Below are 15,681 nucleotides of genomic sequence, written 5' to 3'. Positions count from 1 at the left end.
AGCTTCAGTGGCGGAGGGGAGTCTCCTCTTCAAACCCTCCTGGACACCAGAGCAGTGCATCTGGTCCTGGTCTCACTGGCTGCTCATTTCTCAACCACTGTGCTGCTATTAATGCTCTCTGCAACTATTTGCATTTAAAATTGCTTGCTCTTCAGATTTAAAACACAAACTTACTACTTGTCTGTCAGCCTGTGGAAGAATCTGTCAAAGTCCCTCACCTGGAATACCCAAACACCACAAGAGCACTTTTTTTTTTTTGGCTAAAATTCTGTAAGTTTTCCCCAAAATAATTAAGAAGTCACTCGCCACATCAGTCCCCAACACCTGTTGAAAAGGGGTCTGGATATCCCACACGAATGACTTTACCATTTTAACTCTCTGAAGCTACTATGTACATGATCTCAGTTACTATTCAGAACACACTTTTCATAAATGAGCAGCATGGCTGGTGCAAAATGAAGATTATGAGCTCAGACTTGGTGCAAATGCCCCCTGTTTACTAGTGGGAGCACAGTGGTTCCATGTTCTCCCCACTAACTATGCAGAACACACATTTCCTCCCCTGCAGCCTCAGCCCCTCAGCAATGGATCAGCACATGGCTGCCAGCAGCGACTTTGCTACCTGTCCCATGACAGACCCAGACCTGGGCATGGCCTGTGGGGACTCCTGAATACACATCCCACCCCTGAATCTCCCTGAATTCAGATGAAGGGAAGAGGAGGAGCAGAAAGCTGCAGAGGTGGCACAGACACACGGAGGTTTCCCGTGCCTCTGGAAGCCAGTGTCCATACTCACATGCGGACAAAGAGCGACTGTTTCGCTGCCAGCCCAGGAGAGGAGTACTTCTCCACCAGCGCCAGCGTGCTGAAGCCAAACTTGTGAATGGGCTCATTGGAATCCAAGGGTGGAAAATCTGTGTCGACCTCCCCGTCATCCTCAGCAATATGGAGACAGTAGGCATTGACGTTGTCGCTGCAAGACAGAACAAGCTCATTCAGGAGGGAAGCCAGGCAACCGAGTCAGCTGAGCCGATCAATGCCGCTGGCTAAATGCTGCAGGAAACCAATCAGCAGGCATGGCTCTGGCAGGGATATACTTAAAAGCCACCCATGGGATGGATAGATGTCCCAACAAAGCCTCGACACATCTCACCACCATAACCATGTGGTAACAGAAAAAACCCCGAAACCTCAAAGTAAAGCGAGTCCTTACTTCATCGTCGACTGAACTGCAAGCAAAGACTGACAGTGATTAACATACACCAACGTCCATTAAAGTTTCATGACTTCATAAAGCTGGAAGCCATTATTTCTCCCTCTGTGGAAATGTATTTGTTTGTACAGCCATCTCTTCAGAGCTACAGACAAGCAGCAGTGTCTATCTCCTGAACACAGGCTTGGGAAGCTGAGGCAGCTCCTGGGCAGGTCAGCGGTCATAAACTGCAGGAAAAGTAAGGGATCTGTCCAACAGGGAAGGAAGGACAAGTGGAAAAGCTGCCTCTTCTAAACAGCCAAGAAGCCTGATCACTAAAACTGTCCAAAATGAGCGTAGGTAACTCCCAGAACTAAGACAGACAGAACATTTTAAACTGATACAGCGTGAAGAAAACATGAAAGAAAAATCCAAGCCAATTCCACAAACAAGGGCACAGAGGGAAATACCTATCTATATATACCAGAGTATTAATCCTGTTTTCCTAATATTAAAATCTATTACAAATGCTAATATTTTGATTATTGAGCTGACAATAAGTATTCTTCCTTACTGCAGATGTGCCAGCATACAGGTTTTTCCACAGCCTGAACACTCCCGTGGCAATGTGTTTCTAAAGTCTGCAGTTTAAATTTGGAGTTTTAATTGCATGATTGATGCTTAAATTAATTAATTGCAAAGTGTATGCTAATTGTTTAATTGGTCGCTTGATCTATATAGATCATTTTTTGAATTAAATGAGTTGATTTACAAAGTTTATTGATTGGATGTGACAATGAATTATTTCGCTGACTACCTGATTTGCAATTTTCTCAATTAATCCACAAACCTTTGGTTGCAACTGAGCTTTACTGAGAGGGCTCAGTCCAGGTGATCTGTAAGCACCTTGTCATGACTGAGACATTTATTATATAAAGCAGGTAATAATGATGCATCACTCAGCACGTAAGCTGGAAATTTCCTACCAACAAGGTAAGTGAGCAACGTTTGTCAGGGGGAACTTTGAAAACTCTGCAGTGCTGTTAAAGAAACTTCCACGAGTGTCTGGACTGGCAGAAGAACAGGAACCCTGCTGTGGAATCGATTTTCAACTTCTTTCAAGAGCTGAGGTAACTCTTAGGGAAGGTAGTGGAAGGTAGTGCTGGGAGGGAACTCACCCAGCCCAGGGCTGCAGGGAGCAGAGGAAGCCTGTGCAGCCCGTGTGCTGTGTGCTGGTGCCAGTTCTTCTAGGAACAGGCTGCACAACAAGGCTGCGGGTATCAGAGATACAGCAGATCCTGCTCACGCTGTGATCTGCAGGCCCTGCTCTGACTGTGTGGACTCCCAGGGCTACAGACACAGGCAGAGCTCAGCACGCTCCTTCTGTCCACACCAACCAAGCCAGAAGTCCCCTCACGCCACGAGACTTCGCCAGCACCCAGTGTCATTCCCCAGCTGCAGTCTGGGCCTCACACAGCTGATCTCCCAGCCTGTCCCCTGACAGGGCTCTCTGCTTAAAGCTCTGTGTAAATGAAGTTAATCTTTTCATTTGGTACTCGGTGCATCTGCATCATTCTCACTGAGCTCTGAGGAACGTGAGGTCTCAAAGAGTTCCAAGGGACACAAGGTGGTGGTGACAACAACTCATCTACCACCCACTGCACTGAAAACACGTAGGGCTGGTTACACCCCACAGAGCACCGGGCCTACAGGGGTCTGCGAACAGGGAGCGGGCTCCTGAGCATCAGCGCAGACTAAGTCACAGCCTGTTCAAAGAACAAGTGCAGGGGGTAGAACCTCTCGGTGTTTGGAGCCAACACCAGGATGGGATCAAAGCCCTGAACTTCAGGCTTGAAGTGACAAGGTGCCAAGACTTGAGAATCCCAGTTTGCTTTGGATGAGCGGAACAGCAGAGCACGGCTGGCAGAGGGGACAGCCCTCTCCACTCCTGAAGAGAGGAAGGTTGTTTGAATTTTGCATTGCACAATTAATTTGTTCCTAGAAAGGGATTCTGTTTGCTTTCTGCAGGGGAACAGTTACAGCACAGCTGTCAGGCTTGGCAAGAGAATGGTCCAGTGGGTTGTGACCACAGGTCATGGCTAAGAGGCCAGGAACAGGGATGCTAACACTGTCAGTGGATCCTCACACCAAGACACTGAAGAGAGACAAACACATTACAGTTATTATAAAAAAAAGGCAACCCAACTGAATGTAAAACGTTTGCAAAGCTGTCAACTAGTACTCGCTCACTTCAGACTCTTACATCTACCTTTTAGGAAAAAGAATGTATCATTTTCCTAAAGACAAAGGGGTTGTTTCTTAATTACAAAGCCTACAACCTCCTCATTATTCTCAAATGGTGTTACTAGTAGGTGTATTTGTCATTCTGCATGCCTTGTGTATCAGGTTTGAAGCATTCTCTGTGTATATTTTAGTGTGGTGTCAAAATGATCCTGATTTCTTCTTGTTCTACTTTAAACTGACTAAATTGGGAACAAACAGTAAACACAATGTGCAGCCTACGCAAGGTCTTTCCTCGTTTGGAAGTGATGAGCATCACTCTGCAGTTCAATCAGGCCTTGCTACAGGACAGGCACTCAGCAGTGCTAAAGGAGGATGATGGAGACGTGAGAAATAACTGGGAACTCCACAAGAAAACAAACTTCTTGCAACCTTGAGGCTCTGCCCCTTCCCTGGAGCCCGAGTGCCCAGATGCTCAACTGCTGCTGTTGGGCTGCTCTGGGGAACTCACACATCCATTTTTTATGCTGTTATTTCTGTCCTGAGATTTGATTACATCAGACAGCCTCCTTGGTCATGATGGCTCTGTGACACATCATAACATCTTATACTTCAAGGCAGACAGTGCAATTCATTTCCTCCCACCGCTGCCTCTTGCCGTGGGCGATGCTGTTTCATGGAATGCCTCTACTCACGGGCATCGCTCCAGCTGAGGTGTGCTGGAAAATATGTGTGTCCAAAGCCTGACATCAGCAGTGTCCTACTCATTAAAAAAAATAAGCTAATCATCCACAAAGGACACTTTTCTGAACTTACGCTGTAACCAACAGAAATTAATAACAGCAAATGCACCATCTGCAAATCATTTCACCTTCCTTCTCCAGTGTAGAAAACAAGCCCACTCGACCTGAGGTGTTTAACCTCTGAAACGTCTCCCATGTTTGCTGAGAAGAGCTCAGGGAAACCCTGCATCCCAGGCAGCAATATCTGGGAAGCTGTTTTCAAGGGGCTGCCTTTCTGGGCTGTCCCATGGGGACTGACCACAAGGAACTGATCCTATAGAAGGGGAGCTCAAGTGCCCGCTCCGTACATCCCTTTCCCCCTCACAACTGTGCTACAACAGGACACAAGACCAGTGACTCCCCAGACACTTCCAAAAGAGCAAACCGCAGCATTCCGTGTCGAAGTCCCGGTCACCAGACATCCCAGGAACACAAAAAAAGGTGAGAATTGGCTCCTGGAGCAAAACCCAACCCAAGGCATTAACCAGGACAGTCACCCACTGGTATCTGTTCCTAACTACTCCAGAATAAACTATTTTAGCTCTCCTTTGATGTCCTGTGTCCCCACAAAAAGGGAGGCATTTTACAGACTGTTTTAAACCCAAAGCTGCTCTGAAGTACCTGGTTCATACACCTTCCAGCACCTACACCGAGCTCAAGGAACGGCCCTCACTGCCCAGCGCCAGGTCTCCAGCACAGGGAATCCGATCCCTCCCACAGCCCCAGGCCCTGGGGCAGAACTCTTGCCCAACGAAGACATGAGCAACCATTACCAAAGATGCTGAAACATCCATCGATTCACTGAAGGGAATATTTCTGAGGACAACACAGCTGTTTCTCTGACAGCACAGGGGTCAGTCCCGTGTAAACACTGCGTGGCAGAGGTTTTGGATTTGATTCCCAATTTTGAAGCAAGCTGGTAGTTATTTTGTTTTCAGATCCTTATTTGCATATCTTTAATTTACTGCCATCTCCCAGATGATAACCTGGGAGGAAAAGCACCTCCAGCCCCTCAGCCATCAGCCCATAGAGAAGCAGAACATCTAAGAGGTGTATGGTGAATAAAGGCATCACGTCAGCAACCGCTGGCAGAGAGCGGTGATAATGCTGAAGCTCTGACAGAGTCCTGCTGCTTTCAGCAGACTCCCCATGGCTGAGACCTACTCCCTGGTTTCAGGAGAGCACTACGAGTACTTTCAAGACCCACAGTCACCCCGCACAGGAATTCCTCTCCGTGAGCCTATGGGAGGGACTGGTACCACACAGGCAGACCAGTGGGAATCGGGGCACAAACGAGCGGGGGTTACAGGTGGCTCCTGGACATACTCGTGATCTCAGCCACTAAGAACCCCACCAAAACCAGATGGGACATCAAATAACAAAATGTCTCCACGACACCACAAGAAGTAAGATTTCTATTATTTTTCACGTAGAGCCTTTTGAAATGATTCATTTCCAGATCCAGGGTTTCATACGCTCATCGTTATACAGTTCCCATAGCTTAATTGAAAGAGAAATGGCTAGAGCTGCATGTGTACTGCTCAAAAGGAAATACTGATAAATGTGTAGGTGGTTTCTCCAAGATTTATCTACAAAAACATTGACATGGAAATCCATTTCATTATGTAAAAAAGCTGCAGAGGAGAAAATTAGAGATCAAGAGGTAGTAAAGAAAGAACATTACTTCAGTTTTGGTTCCCGTCCCTCACTTGTATATTGCCAGCATATTAGTCCAATCAGGTCATGCACCTTGGCATTTGCTATCGTCACAACTGTCATGGGCTGCAGTTTGTCTTGGCTTGTGTGCAGTGGGAGGTAGACATCAATTTTTTTGGTTGCCGTTGTACCAACATGACCCTGTCGAGAAAATATATTTCATTAGAATGGGTAAGAGAAAAGTACAACCGAGCCCACCCAGACCCTGCCTGGGGGACTCTCTTCACTAGAAGGGCTGAAACACACTGCTGGGGCTTGAACATGGAAGAACCTCAAACATTCAATTCCAACTCTTTTACTGCTGTTTAATATATCTGTAAAAGTCATATATTTGGCAAGGATTTCACAGATTTCCATAAGGAGTCTGAACTTCACTGCAGGATCCCATGTTCTTGCAGGATCCAAAAAACCTTCAAACCCAAGTATGACATGGGTGGGATGGGGGAGCACTGACAAGCCCACCTAAAACATCAACACCATTTCTCCATCAGCATTTACTACCAGTGTTTCCACACTCCTTTCTTCTGCAGCTCCTCCCCACCACTCACAGAGCTCACCTGCTTGTGCACAGAACTACCACGTTCGAGCTGTATTCCTGGAGCTGCCGCCCCGGTGCCCGGGCAGCGGCGAGGCATCACCCGCGGCCGTGCCTGTCGCATCCCCAGCTCCTCTCGCTCTGGCACCCACCAGCACTGCCAGTCCCACCTGCCTTGCACTGTCCTGGGTCCCCTCTGGCTCAGGACTCCCTCATTCCCTCCTTCCCCCGATACAACACAGGGCATCGCTCAGCATGTGCGGAAGGGGAGAGTGGAGCCTGGCCGGCGTGTTCCCGTGGGGAGGAAGAGGAGCAGCCTGTGTTGGAGCTGCAGACACAAACCAGTGAGACCTGGACTTGACTCTCATGGATGCCACCAATTCAGAGAGCACTCAGAGCCTGGGCCACTGCCAGGGGCAGCCACCACAGCCTGCTCATCCACGGGAAAGGGCACCAGGAACCAGCCTAAGCTGCCATGGATGGCAGTGACACACACAGGTTAAGACAAAGTAAACCTTAGGCTTGACCTTGGTTTGCCAAGAAAAGAACAAAACCACACATTCAGCTGAGCCATTAAACTACCTTGAACTATTTGAAGACAACGAAGAAAGAATAACTAATATTGTTTTTTACTGGAATTTACTATATTTACCCCCCCCCCCCCCTTCTGTTTAGCACTGTGGAGGTTAGCAATTAAACACAACACACAGTGACAGAAACATCTAGAGATTGCATTACATTTCCTTGACTGTAGGTGAGAGCAGATCTTTACAGGGGGGATCTCTGCAAGAGACAAAAGCTTGTCCATCCTGATCCCCTGGCAAAAGCACCCCCCTGCAACTGGATCCCCATCCACCTCTGTACACACATCAGCCTCGAGAGAGGGAAGTACCATTCAGATTAATCACTTGGAATTCTAAGTAACAGAATAAAAGGATTCAGTGGTATAAATCTAGGATAAGGGTATAAAACAGGGAGTTAAATGCCATGTGCTAATTTCAATATATTGTTAAAAACCATTTGATCCTTCAGTGTGATTATAAATTAGAGATATAATAGGAATTTAAAGATTAAAGTTATTCATACTAGCATAGTTAAAAGTATTACTAAAATCTATTCAAAGGTAATAAAGTTTTTTTAAAAGAAAGCAGAAGCCTCCCTGTGCTTTTAAGGTGAGAAGAAATGGGGTTTACACATTTTAAAAGGAAATGTTCTATTTGTAACGGAACAGGGGATACTCCATCACCTTGTGTGGATAAGCCTGAACGAGCCCAGGTGGAGCTGGCGTGCCTGGGATTCCTGAGACAGCCCCCAAACCCACAACCACACCTCTCCAGGAAACCACCAACACCACTACAGCTGCCAAATAACGAAGGGTCCTTCGTCCCTCTTTAGGGGGAGTGAAGCAGGTGCCAGGTAACCAACCTCCCATCTCAAAGCCCATCCCTGCCTCTGCCCAGTGCAGACACCAGCCAGGGGGGCTGTGACACCGCTGTGGCTGGAGACACCAGCCAGAACCTGGGACCTGTTGTTTCAGCCACATTTGCATTTGAATGAGTAAATAGCAGTTATCAAGGAAATTAATGTGACTCCTTGGCACGCTATGTTAGTTGCATATTCAAATCCAAGAATGGCAGAATCCTAAGTGATGCTTGGTCCTGACAATGGAACATCCAAGGAAAACTGACAGTGAGATGTGACAGTTGCTGCCACAGTTACATCTGTTAAACACTGCAGAGAACCCAAGGGGAGAATGGACAAACCTACCAGGAGCTGCACCTAGTAACCAGAAAGCCCGCATCACTCCACTGGCCACTACTACACGTACAGACTCTTTCACAAGCTCATAATCCAACGAGCACACACATTTATAACACACCTCCCGGGGCCCTGCTCTCACAGCAACCACAAACAGGATGGCAACTGTCCTCGTGATACCTCTCCTGGTGCTTCTCTTTATTCTCCACCCTACACCGTGCTGCTCCTTTGGGTCTGTTGTTTTATAACTCCACTTTTCCTGGTCCTTCCCCACCCCTCACTGTGTTCTACCTCCCCCAGTTGATTTTTACCATCACGCTTGTCCAATCCCCCTCCATTCCTGGTGTCCTTCCTCTCTCACTCACAAACACTTGGTGTGAACATCGAGCTGCCAGGTGAGTTAAACCAGGGGGAATTCATCCACAAGTTCAGATCCCAGCTGCTCCCTGGGCAAGGGGAGCAACACACCAGCAGCAGCACCAGGAATGCCTCAAAAGCACCAGGGGTCGACTCAAGGTCTTTAAAACCATGAAATATTGTTCTCAAGCAGAAGTGCTGTAAACCCGACTGGTTGCTGCAAGGCTGAGACCCGCCATCGGGAAGCCGGCTGGACCTTCTGTCAGCACTGAGAACATTCACTGTCACGTCAGGCAGGCAGCATCAGCCCTACAAACACAGGGGCACAGCTCCAACTGAGCAGTCACCGAGACGAAGGGCTCCAGAGGAACTGTCTGCTGTGCTCACTGCAAACTGATGATACCTGTTCTCAACCGGCACCGGAAACCCAAACCACGAGGTCCCTGTCCACAGGACAGGATGAACCCCTAGTCTGAGCTGATCCTGCCAAAGGTTTATCGTGTGGGAGGCCACACAGAGCCCAAGGACTTAGGTGTGCAATGTGCAGCAGGGAAGGGTTTGTAGGGCCTGCGTTCCAACTCTTTGTCTCAGTGGCCAAGAGTCACAGAGCCACCTGGGCTCGGAATAGCCCGCGGGTGACACGGCGCTTCGGGCCCGTCCTCAGGAGGAGTCACTCCGAACCAGATTACGGGCACTGCCAGAAGCACAGGTACCCTCTTCTCCTGGCTAAAAACTGTACTCCAACTGGAAATGCTGAGGAGACCCAGGAGATAGAGTGCAATTACCTATATTCAAAAAGGCAGCATCAAACTTTATTAATAGATCCTGTATAAAATTCAATGGAAAATCCATTCAGGGCCAGGGGCCTCACCATTCGGAGTCTCCTTAATAGCCTCCAATAAATCTGGGAAGCATAAAGGGGCTGTTAAATTAACATTTTCCTGATCTGTCACCTGTGGCATAGTTAATTTGTCAAAAAATTCTTTTAGCTTGTCACTGGACACTGTGTATTCTGACAAATGGGGTCTGGAATAAAATTGACAAAATATCTCGTTAATTTTCTAGGAAATCACAAATCTGATTCCATTAAGCTTTTATTGTTAGAAATGTTACATTCCACCAATCCTTTAAGGAAGGGAGGAGTAACTCCATACCCAGAAAACACTACACATTAAGGAAAACTTTGTTAGTGTTTTTATCACTGGATTCTCTGCAGGCCGCCTTGTGCCAGTCTGGCCTTGCAGAAACTTCCACTGCCTGTTCCTGTCACACGTTTACCTCACTCCAAGCAAAGATGATGGTTCATCATCTGTGATTATTGGGGGAGACCTGGCACTGCAGCTCGAAGGGGCAAAGCGCAGGGCTGCTGCTCCCCCAGCTACTGCTGCTGTGGCCAGCACAGACACACAGCAGCTTCTTTCTATTTCCATTTCCCCTGCCTGTCCCCAGAGCTCTCTGTGGTCAGCACATCGCTGTCCTTGGGCACATCACAGCCATTGCTCTGCTGCTGCTCCAGAGCCACACGACGTGTCGAGTGTCTCACATGGCCGAGGGCGCAGGGTGCTGAACTGCTGCTCTCTGTTCTCATCGAAACGAAGCAGATGAATGTGTGTTTATGCACTTTGACAGTGAGCAGTGGCCAAGCTTAGAGAGGTTATTCCAATTAATAAACAAATTTCTCCTGAAAGAACACCCTGGCACCAGGATGATGCTCTGGGGAAGCCACAGTGCTCGTGCTGCCCAAAGGAGACAGCCACAACATGGGACAGTGATACCTGGGGATGTATAACCAGGGTAGCTGGGCTAATTACAAGGAGGTTAGTGGCACCAACAGCATGTACATGTGTTGCTGGTACTTTGAGACACAAGGTTATGAGGCAAGGATATGACAGGAAACTCCAATCAGGAATTCTCATGGATTTTCTAGGACTGTGTCTGTGAGCTGTGGTGGTTACCATACCAATACTGGCTACTACAGTTACCACAGGCAAACTGCATACAGAGCGATCTTCAGTGGCTACAGAACTTCAGAAATGCCTGCACCATTATTTAACATTCTGTGATAAAATTAACGTGCTTTAAAGACAGAATGTTAAATTAAAAAAAAGAAAAAATACAAAGTTAAACGACCAGTTCTTTCCACACAAGCCTTTCTAAGGCTTAAACCATGAGGAAACAGGTACCTCCTTCCAACACCCCCTGATGTACATCTTGAATAGATTACTGTGGGGCCACTACTATTCTTCCAGATGACAGAGGGAGCTTGGTATGTCCTGTCCATCCCTAGGACACGTTACAGCTAAGCATCGTTCCGAAGTACCTGCACGAAGGGACGCTGAGGGAACAGGCACTGAGATTCAAGGGCCCGTGGAACCCTCCCCACTTCTGATTTGCTTCACTGCTCATCACAGCAGAAATTAAAACAAAGTCCATAAACATTTCTTAGAGAAAAGTGATTAATTTGCAACAATAATAATTTACTGCATCTTCCTGTACAATAGAGCTCTGTGACTAAATGTTATATCACTTTAAGATTAGATGTTCTAATGATATAATGCAAAGATTTTACTGAATCATTATTTAGTGGGAGTCGTAAAAACCTCTTAAAATTAATCTTTCATGCACATCTAGCTTACCCAAAGTTAGCATTTAATTAGATGGCCTTGGCACGAATGAGCTTACTACTTTATTTGCTCAATCAGTATATGTCTCTTCAGTAATTATAATTAATTCAAGCCATTGACTCACCTCCCAGCAAACAATGCTAAACGGTACACAGAATGGAAACAAATGCTCATGCGTTCAAAATGTATGATTTCTTCTCTTTGAAACTCAGTGAAATGGGGCATTTTTTTTGTTTAGGTGATGGTATTTCACGTACTACATGATTCAGCAACCACCTCCTAAACCTACCTCACTCACATGTACGTTCAAAAACATACAGAAACCACGAGAAGGGGAAAAAAATGAAATGTGTTAACTCAGCACTGAAACACAGATCAGAGCACAGATGTTTATGGCAATACAAAGGACTATGTTTTTCTAAGACAACCATCGAAAAGCATCTTTTTCTAAGCTCTTCACTTAAAAAAAAAGCAAACACATTTCCTCACTCAAAGTAAGTGGGAATAAAAGTCAGTCACACTCACTCATAGGCAAGACAGCTTCTGAGGGGCTGAGCAGACACAGACAGGCCCTATAAATAGGCCAACCAAAAGATATACATATATTTTTTAAAGCGTAGGTGACCCAGTACCTTAAAAGCTTCTGATAAGCAGGTAGCAGTTAAGCCTTGTGCTGTAGCATGGTACAATGGGGCTGCGGGCAGCGGGTCAGAGCCAACACAAGGCTGCTGAGCAGGATGCCGGCACAGCTGCGGCACCCACCCTGCAGCACCCATCCCGCAGCACCGGCACTCAGAGCCCCAACTGCTCGATTCTGGTGCGGTGAGCAGAATGGCACCAAATATACATGATGGTTCGCTCAGTCTATCAGCCTGGCTGCTCTATCTGCACGGTGCAGCAGCAGACCTGGAGATGCCTCTCCAGCTGTACCAGCATTCAGAGCCATAACACAAAGTCGTAGTGCTGGCACGAAACCCCAGGGCAGTTCTGTCCCTGGGGGTCTCCCACACACCGTACTACACCCTCCCACAGCGTGGTCAGCATGGCGCTTACATCATCAGGTGCCTGAGCCAGTCCTGGCACTTGCCATCACCACAACCACAGGATGACTGGGGTTATCCTTAGTTCCTTTAGGGCAAATGCCACCAGCAAGGTCAATGGGACAAGGGGCCGTGCAGCAGCAGCCAGCATGGGGCTGTATTTGGCCCGCCCGCTCGTGTTCCCAGGTGAGCAGGAAGGTCCAAGGCTGCTGCTCCCTTCCGAGGAGCGGATTCTCCCCAGTATCGCCATAGCTCATGCTGCAGAGTGAGCAGATCACAATGTAAAATTCCATTAACATTGTTAAATACTTAATTTATCTTATTCACTCTGTCACTATTCATAAAAATTTAACCCAGTAATTTCCTGTTATACAAAGCATAACAAAGTATGAATATTTAACTACAAGGTAAATAACACACTATTATTTTTTATTCTAAATTGTTGACTTCACTTAGCATGTCTGCTCTGTACAGCACCACACTATTTTTCAATTAAAGGTCCAGATGTTTCAGAGGCTCCAGTAGGCAGCCGCCGTTATGAGAAATGCGTTATCTGCATTGCAATGATCACTACAACATCAGCTCCAGGCTGCATTAACATACTCATGTTTTATTCCAGCCCCCCTCCTAACCTACCAGTTAATTATACAACACACAGCTGAGAAACATAACCTCCAGAGCTGGACAGTTTCCTTCCACGCTTCCACCTCAGCGAATTGTTATCTGCACCTCAAAACTGGGATGCACAAATATAACTGCATTACCGAGTCTCCCAAATTCCTGCCCGCTCCTCCCATGGCAAATGAAGCTCTGTAAATCCTGAGCAAAGCGCAAGGCACATCCTTCCCCCAGCAGCGCCCTTCAACCACGTTCACACGTGCTCATTCCAATTCAGAAGCGCTTTACCCAGAGCGCTGCGTGCAGCTTCTCCTCACGAGGCCTTTCTGAGGAATGCGGTTTGGCAGGGAGGGAGAAGCACCAGGCCTGGCCCGCGGGCAGCCAGGCCTCACCTGCTCTCCTACAGGCAAGAGGTTCGGGATGCAGGGCCCAGTCCAGCTGCGGCACTCCAAGAGCCCTTCGCCAGGAGGACAGACATCCCTCCTGTCCCTCCCATCCCTCAGATGCTGGAGCCCACGCAGGGCCTGGCCTGCAGCTGCCTTTCCCCAGAGCTGGGTTTCGCAGCGCCGCACCAGCACGGCGCTAACCATGGCTATGACACCCTTATCTGCTGAGCTCCCGCAGCTCTGCTGAAGGATGAGCACAGGGATTCAGATTTATCAAAACACAATTGTGGAGCTGCAACAAAAACACATTCCCGACACGCGCCCCTCCTCGGCTTCCACGCACTGGAGAGGAGGAATGGCCCACTTTAGAAGAGTTATTTATACGCTGCTCAGTAATAAACATTACAATTTAATACTGAGGAATAGAGTTATTCTTCCCAATAACAAAATGCAACAAAAACTTATAATTAAAACTACACCATAAACATTATTTGTACGTTAAGAAATATGCCACGATGTGTTTTAATGAACAGATGCTATACAAAAGATAAATGTTTTCAGAAATATTCAATCCTTAACCAGATCAGCCTCTAATCCTATGCTTCTGCTGCACAAAGCAGACAGCTTAAGTTCCTCGAGGACATTAGCCAACCTTAGGTGGAACATTTTTAATACATCACCGTGTCACTTTTTAATGTGCCACAATCTATTAACCACATGGCAAACTAACAGGGATTTTTAAAATATGGGTTTTATAGCTCTGCGCTGGTGATTAATTAAATAAATAGCCAGCATTTCACAAATCATCCCTCTAATTAGTCTAAACCAGACACTTTGCATTCACGGGCATTATTGCCATCTGAAGCTCACAGAAGGGCAGTAGCGTTGCGAGGACGAGCCCGCCACTCCGGAGCGCGTCGTCACCACGTGGCCCCGGCTGGCACGGCACCACGCAGCCCGAGGCAGAGGTACCGGCATCGCAGGTGCTGCAGTCAGCTGGAATTTGACTCCAGCTGCTTGGAAAAGATGTTCTGTGTAATTATTCTCCCTCGTCCTGAAGGAAACAATTGAGGTAACAAAGGAAACAGAGCCGTGTCTGGAATTTGACCTGAAGTAGCAAAGTTGCATGTTGCAGAAAATGAACAAATATTAAAGGCAGATGCTAGAAAAAAGATTTACCAGCTGAATGATGCATTTTCTGTCAAAACATTTCAAAGTTGAAGCTACAACTAATTACGTGCAGTCCGTTCAAGGAAGCCAAGCAAGGCTTATCATTAGAACAACTCAATTATGCTCAAAACCAAAATCACCTGTAGAACCTGCCTGAAATCTCATCCCTTTGCTGTGCCTATCTAGATAGATCATTTCCCCCAGAGCTCAAATTAAACTCTTAATATGTTCCAAGTTTTACCACAGGTTATTCTCCAAATGATTAACTGGAGTTTCCAATCTAGGAAGGGTTTTATAGGGAAACACGTTCTGCAGCACTCAGAGACACTATCACAACAGCTCTTCCCTCCTCTAATTCAAAAACCATCAGCGAGACACAAAGCTGCTCATGCAACGGGGTTTCACTTCCTCTGCCAGGTCCTGCACCAGGACCAGGACATCCCTGGGGACATGGGTGTAGTCTGAAAGTCTGTCCTCCAGAAGTCAGACAAAACTACTGAAACTCGCACAGATATTTTTCTGCCGATAAACAAGTCCCTTCAGTGCACATATCCCAGCTCCTGCCAACAGCAGATATTAAACCCAGTTCCATATTTCTTTGGCTGTTAAGAACCTTAACTTGTGAATGCATTTTTCATTTGGTTTGATCTGTAATTAAGAGAAAGATAATGACATTAGTAAATTGCTAAAAATCAATTAGACAGAATAAAATGCAATATGATTCAGCCAGAAGATTAACAAGTGCATTATAAAAACTACTTTAAAATTCTTCAGTTCTAATTAAGCTTGCTTTAAATGACCATGGCCCAAAACATGCTTTTTATTTAAACCAGCCCTTCATTACACTCACACCCAGCTGGTTTCCTTCCTTTCCCTTTTTTAAAAAAGAAAGATTTCATGCTAAGAAAAAGAGTTTGGCTGTTGCAGAAGAACTCCCATCAAACCCTCAGGTCCTCTACTGACTCCAGGCAAGGTCAGCACCATCTAATGAGCTCCCAGCATGCTTGTGATGGTCTGCACTTCACAGAAATTAAAATATTCAGGCAGAACTACAATTTCTCCCACAAAACTGAAGCCCTGTACCTTGCACTCTGAGGGCACCTTCTACTTCTTAACCAAAGGAGCTGCTGGGGAAGGGAACCAAAGCCCAGCCCAGGCTGGACCCCCCCAAAACACGCTCCGGGCACAGACAAATGATGTTTTAAAGACATAAAAGGCATTTTAGGCTTTTTGTTGGTGGTGCTGATGTTAAAACTGGCTGG

The 15,681-nt window shown here is 46.8% G+C and overlaps 1 protein-coding gene across 1 annotated transcript in view; it reads right to left on the bottom strand.

Annotated features, from left to right (window-relative positions):
* MAPKAP1 (MAPK associated protein 1) overlaps positions 1–15,681 on the bottom strand; it is an 82,326-nt gene that overhangs the window by 47,657 nt on the left and 18,988 nt on the right. The window contains exons 4-5 of the mRNA XM_084272619.1: positions 5,900–6,072; positions 797–973 (exon numbers count right to left, since the gene is read on the bottom strand). Coding sequence (XP_084128745.1) covers positions 797–973; positions 5,900–6,072 — 350 coding nt within the window. The remainder of the gene's footprint in view (positions 1–796; positions 974–5,899; positions 6,073–15,681) is intronic.

The sequence above is a fragment of the Gallinula chloropus genome (assembly GCF_964237585.1).
Source record: "Gallinula chloropus genome assembly, chromosome: 18".
Lineage (NCBI taxonomy): Eukaryota > Metazoa > Chordata > Aves > Gruiformes > Rallidae > Gallinula > Gallinula chloropus.
This window is presented reverse-complemented; position numbering and strand designations above follow the sequence as displayed.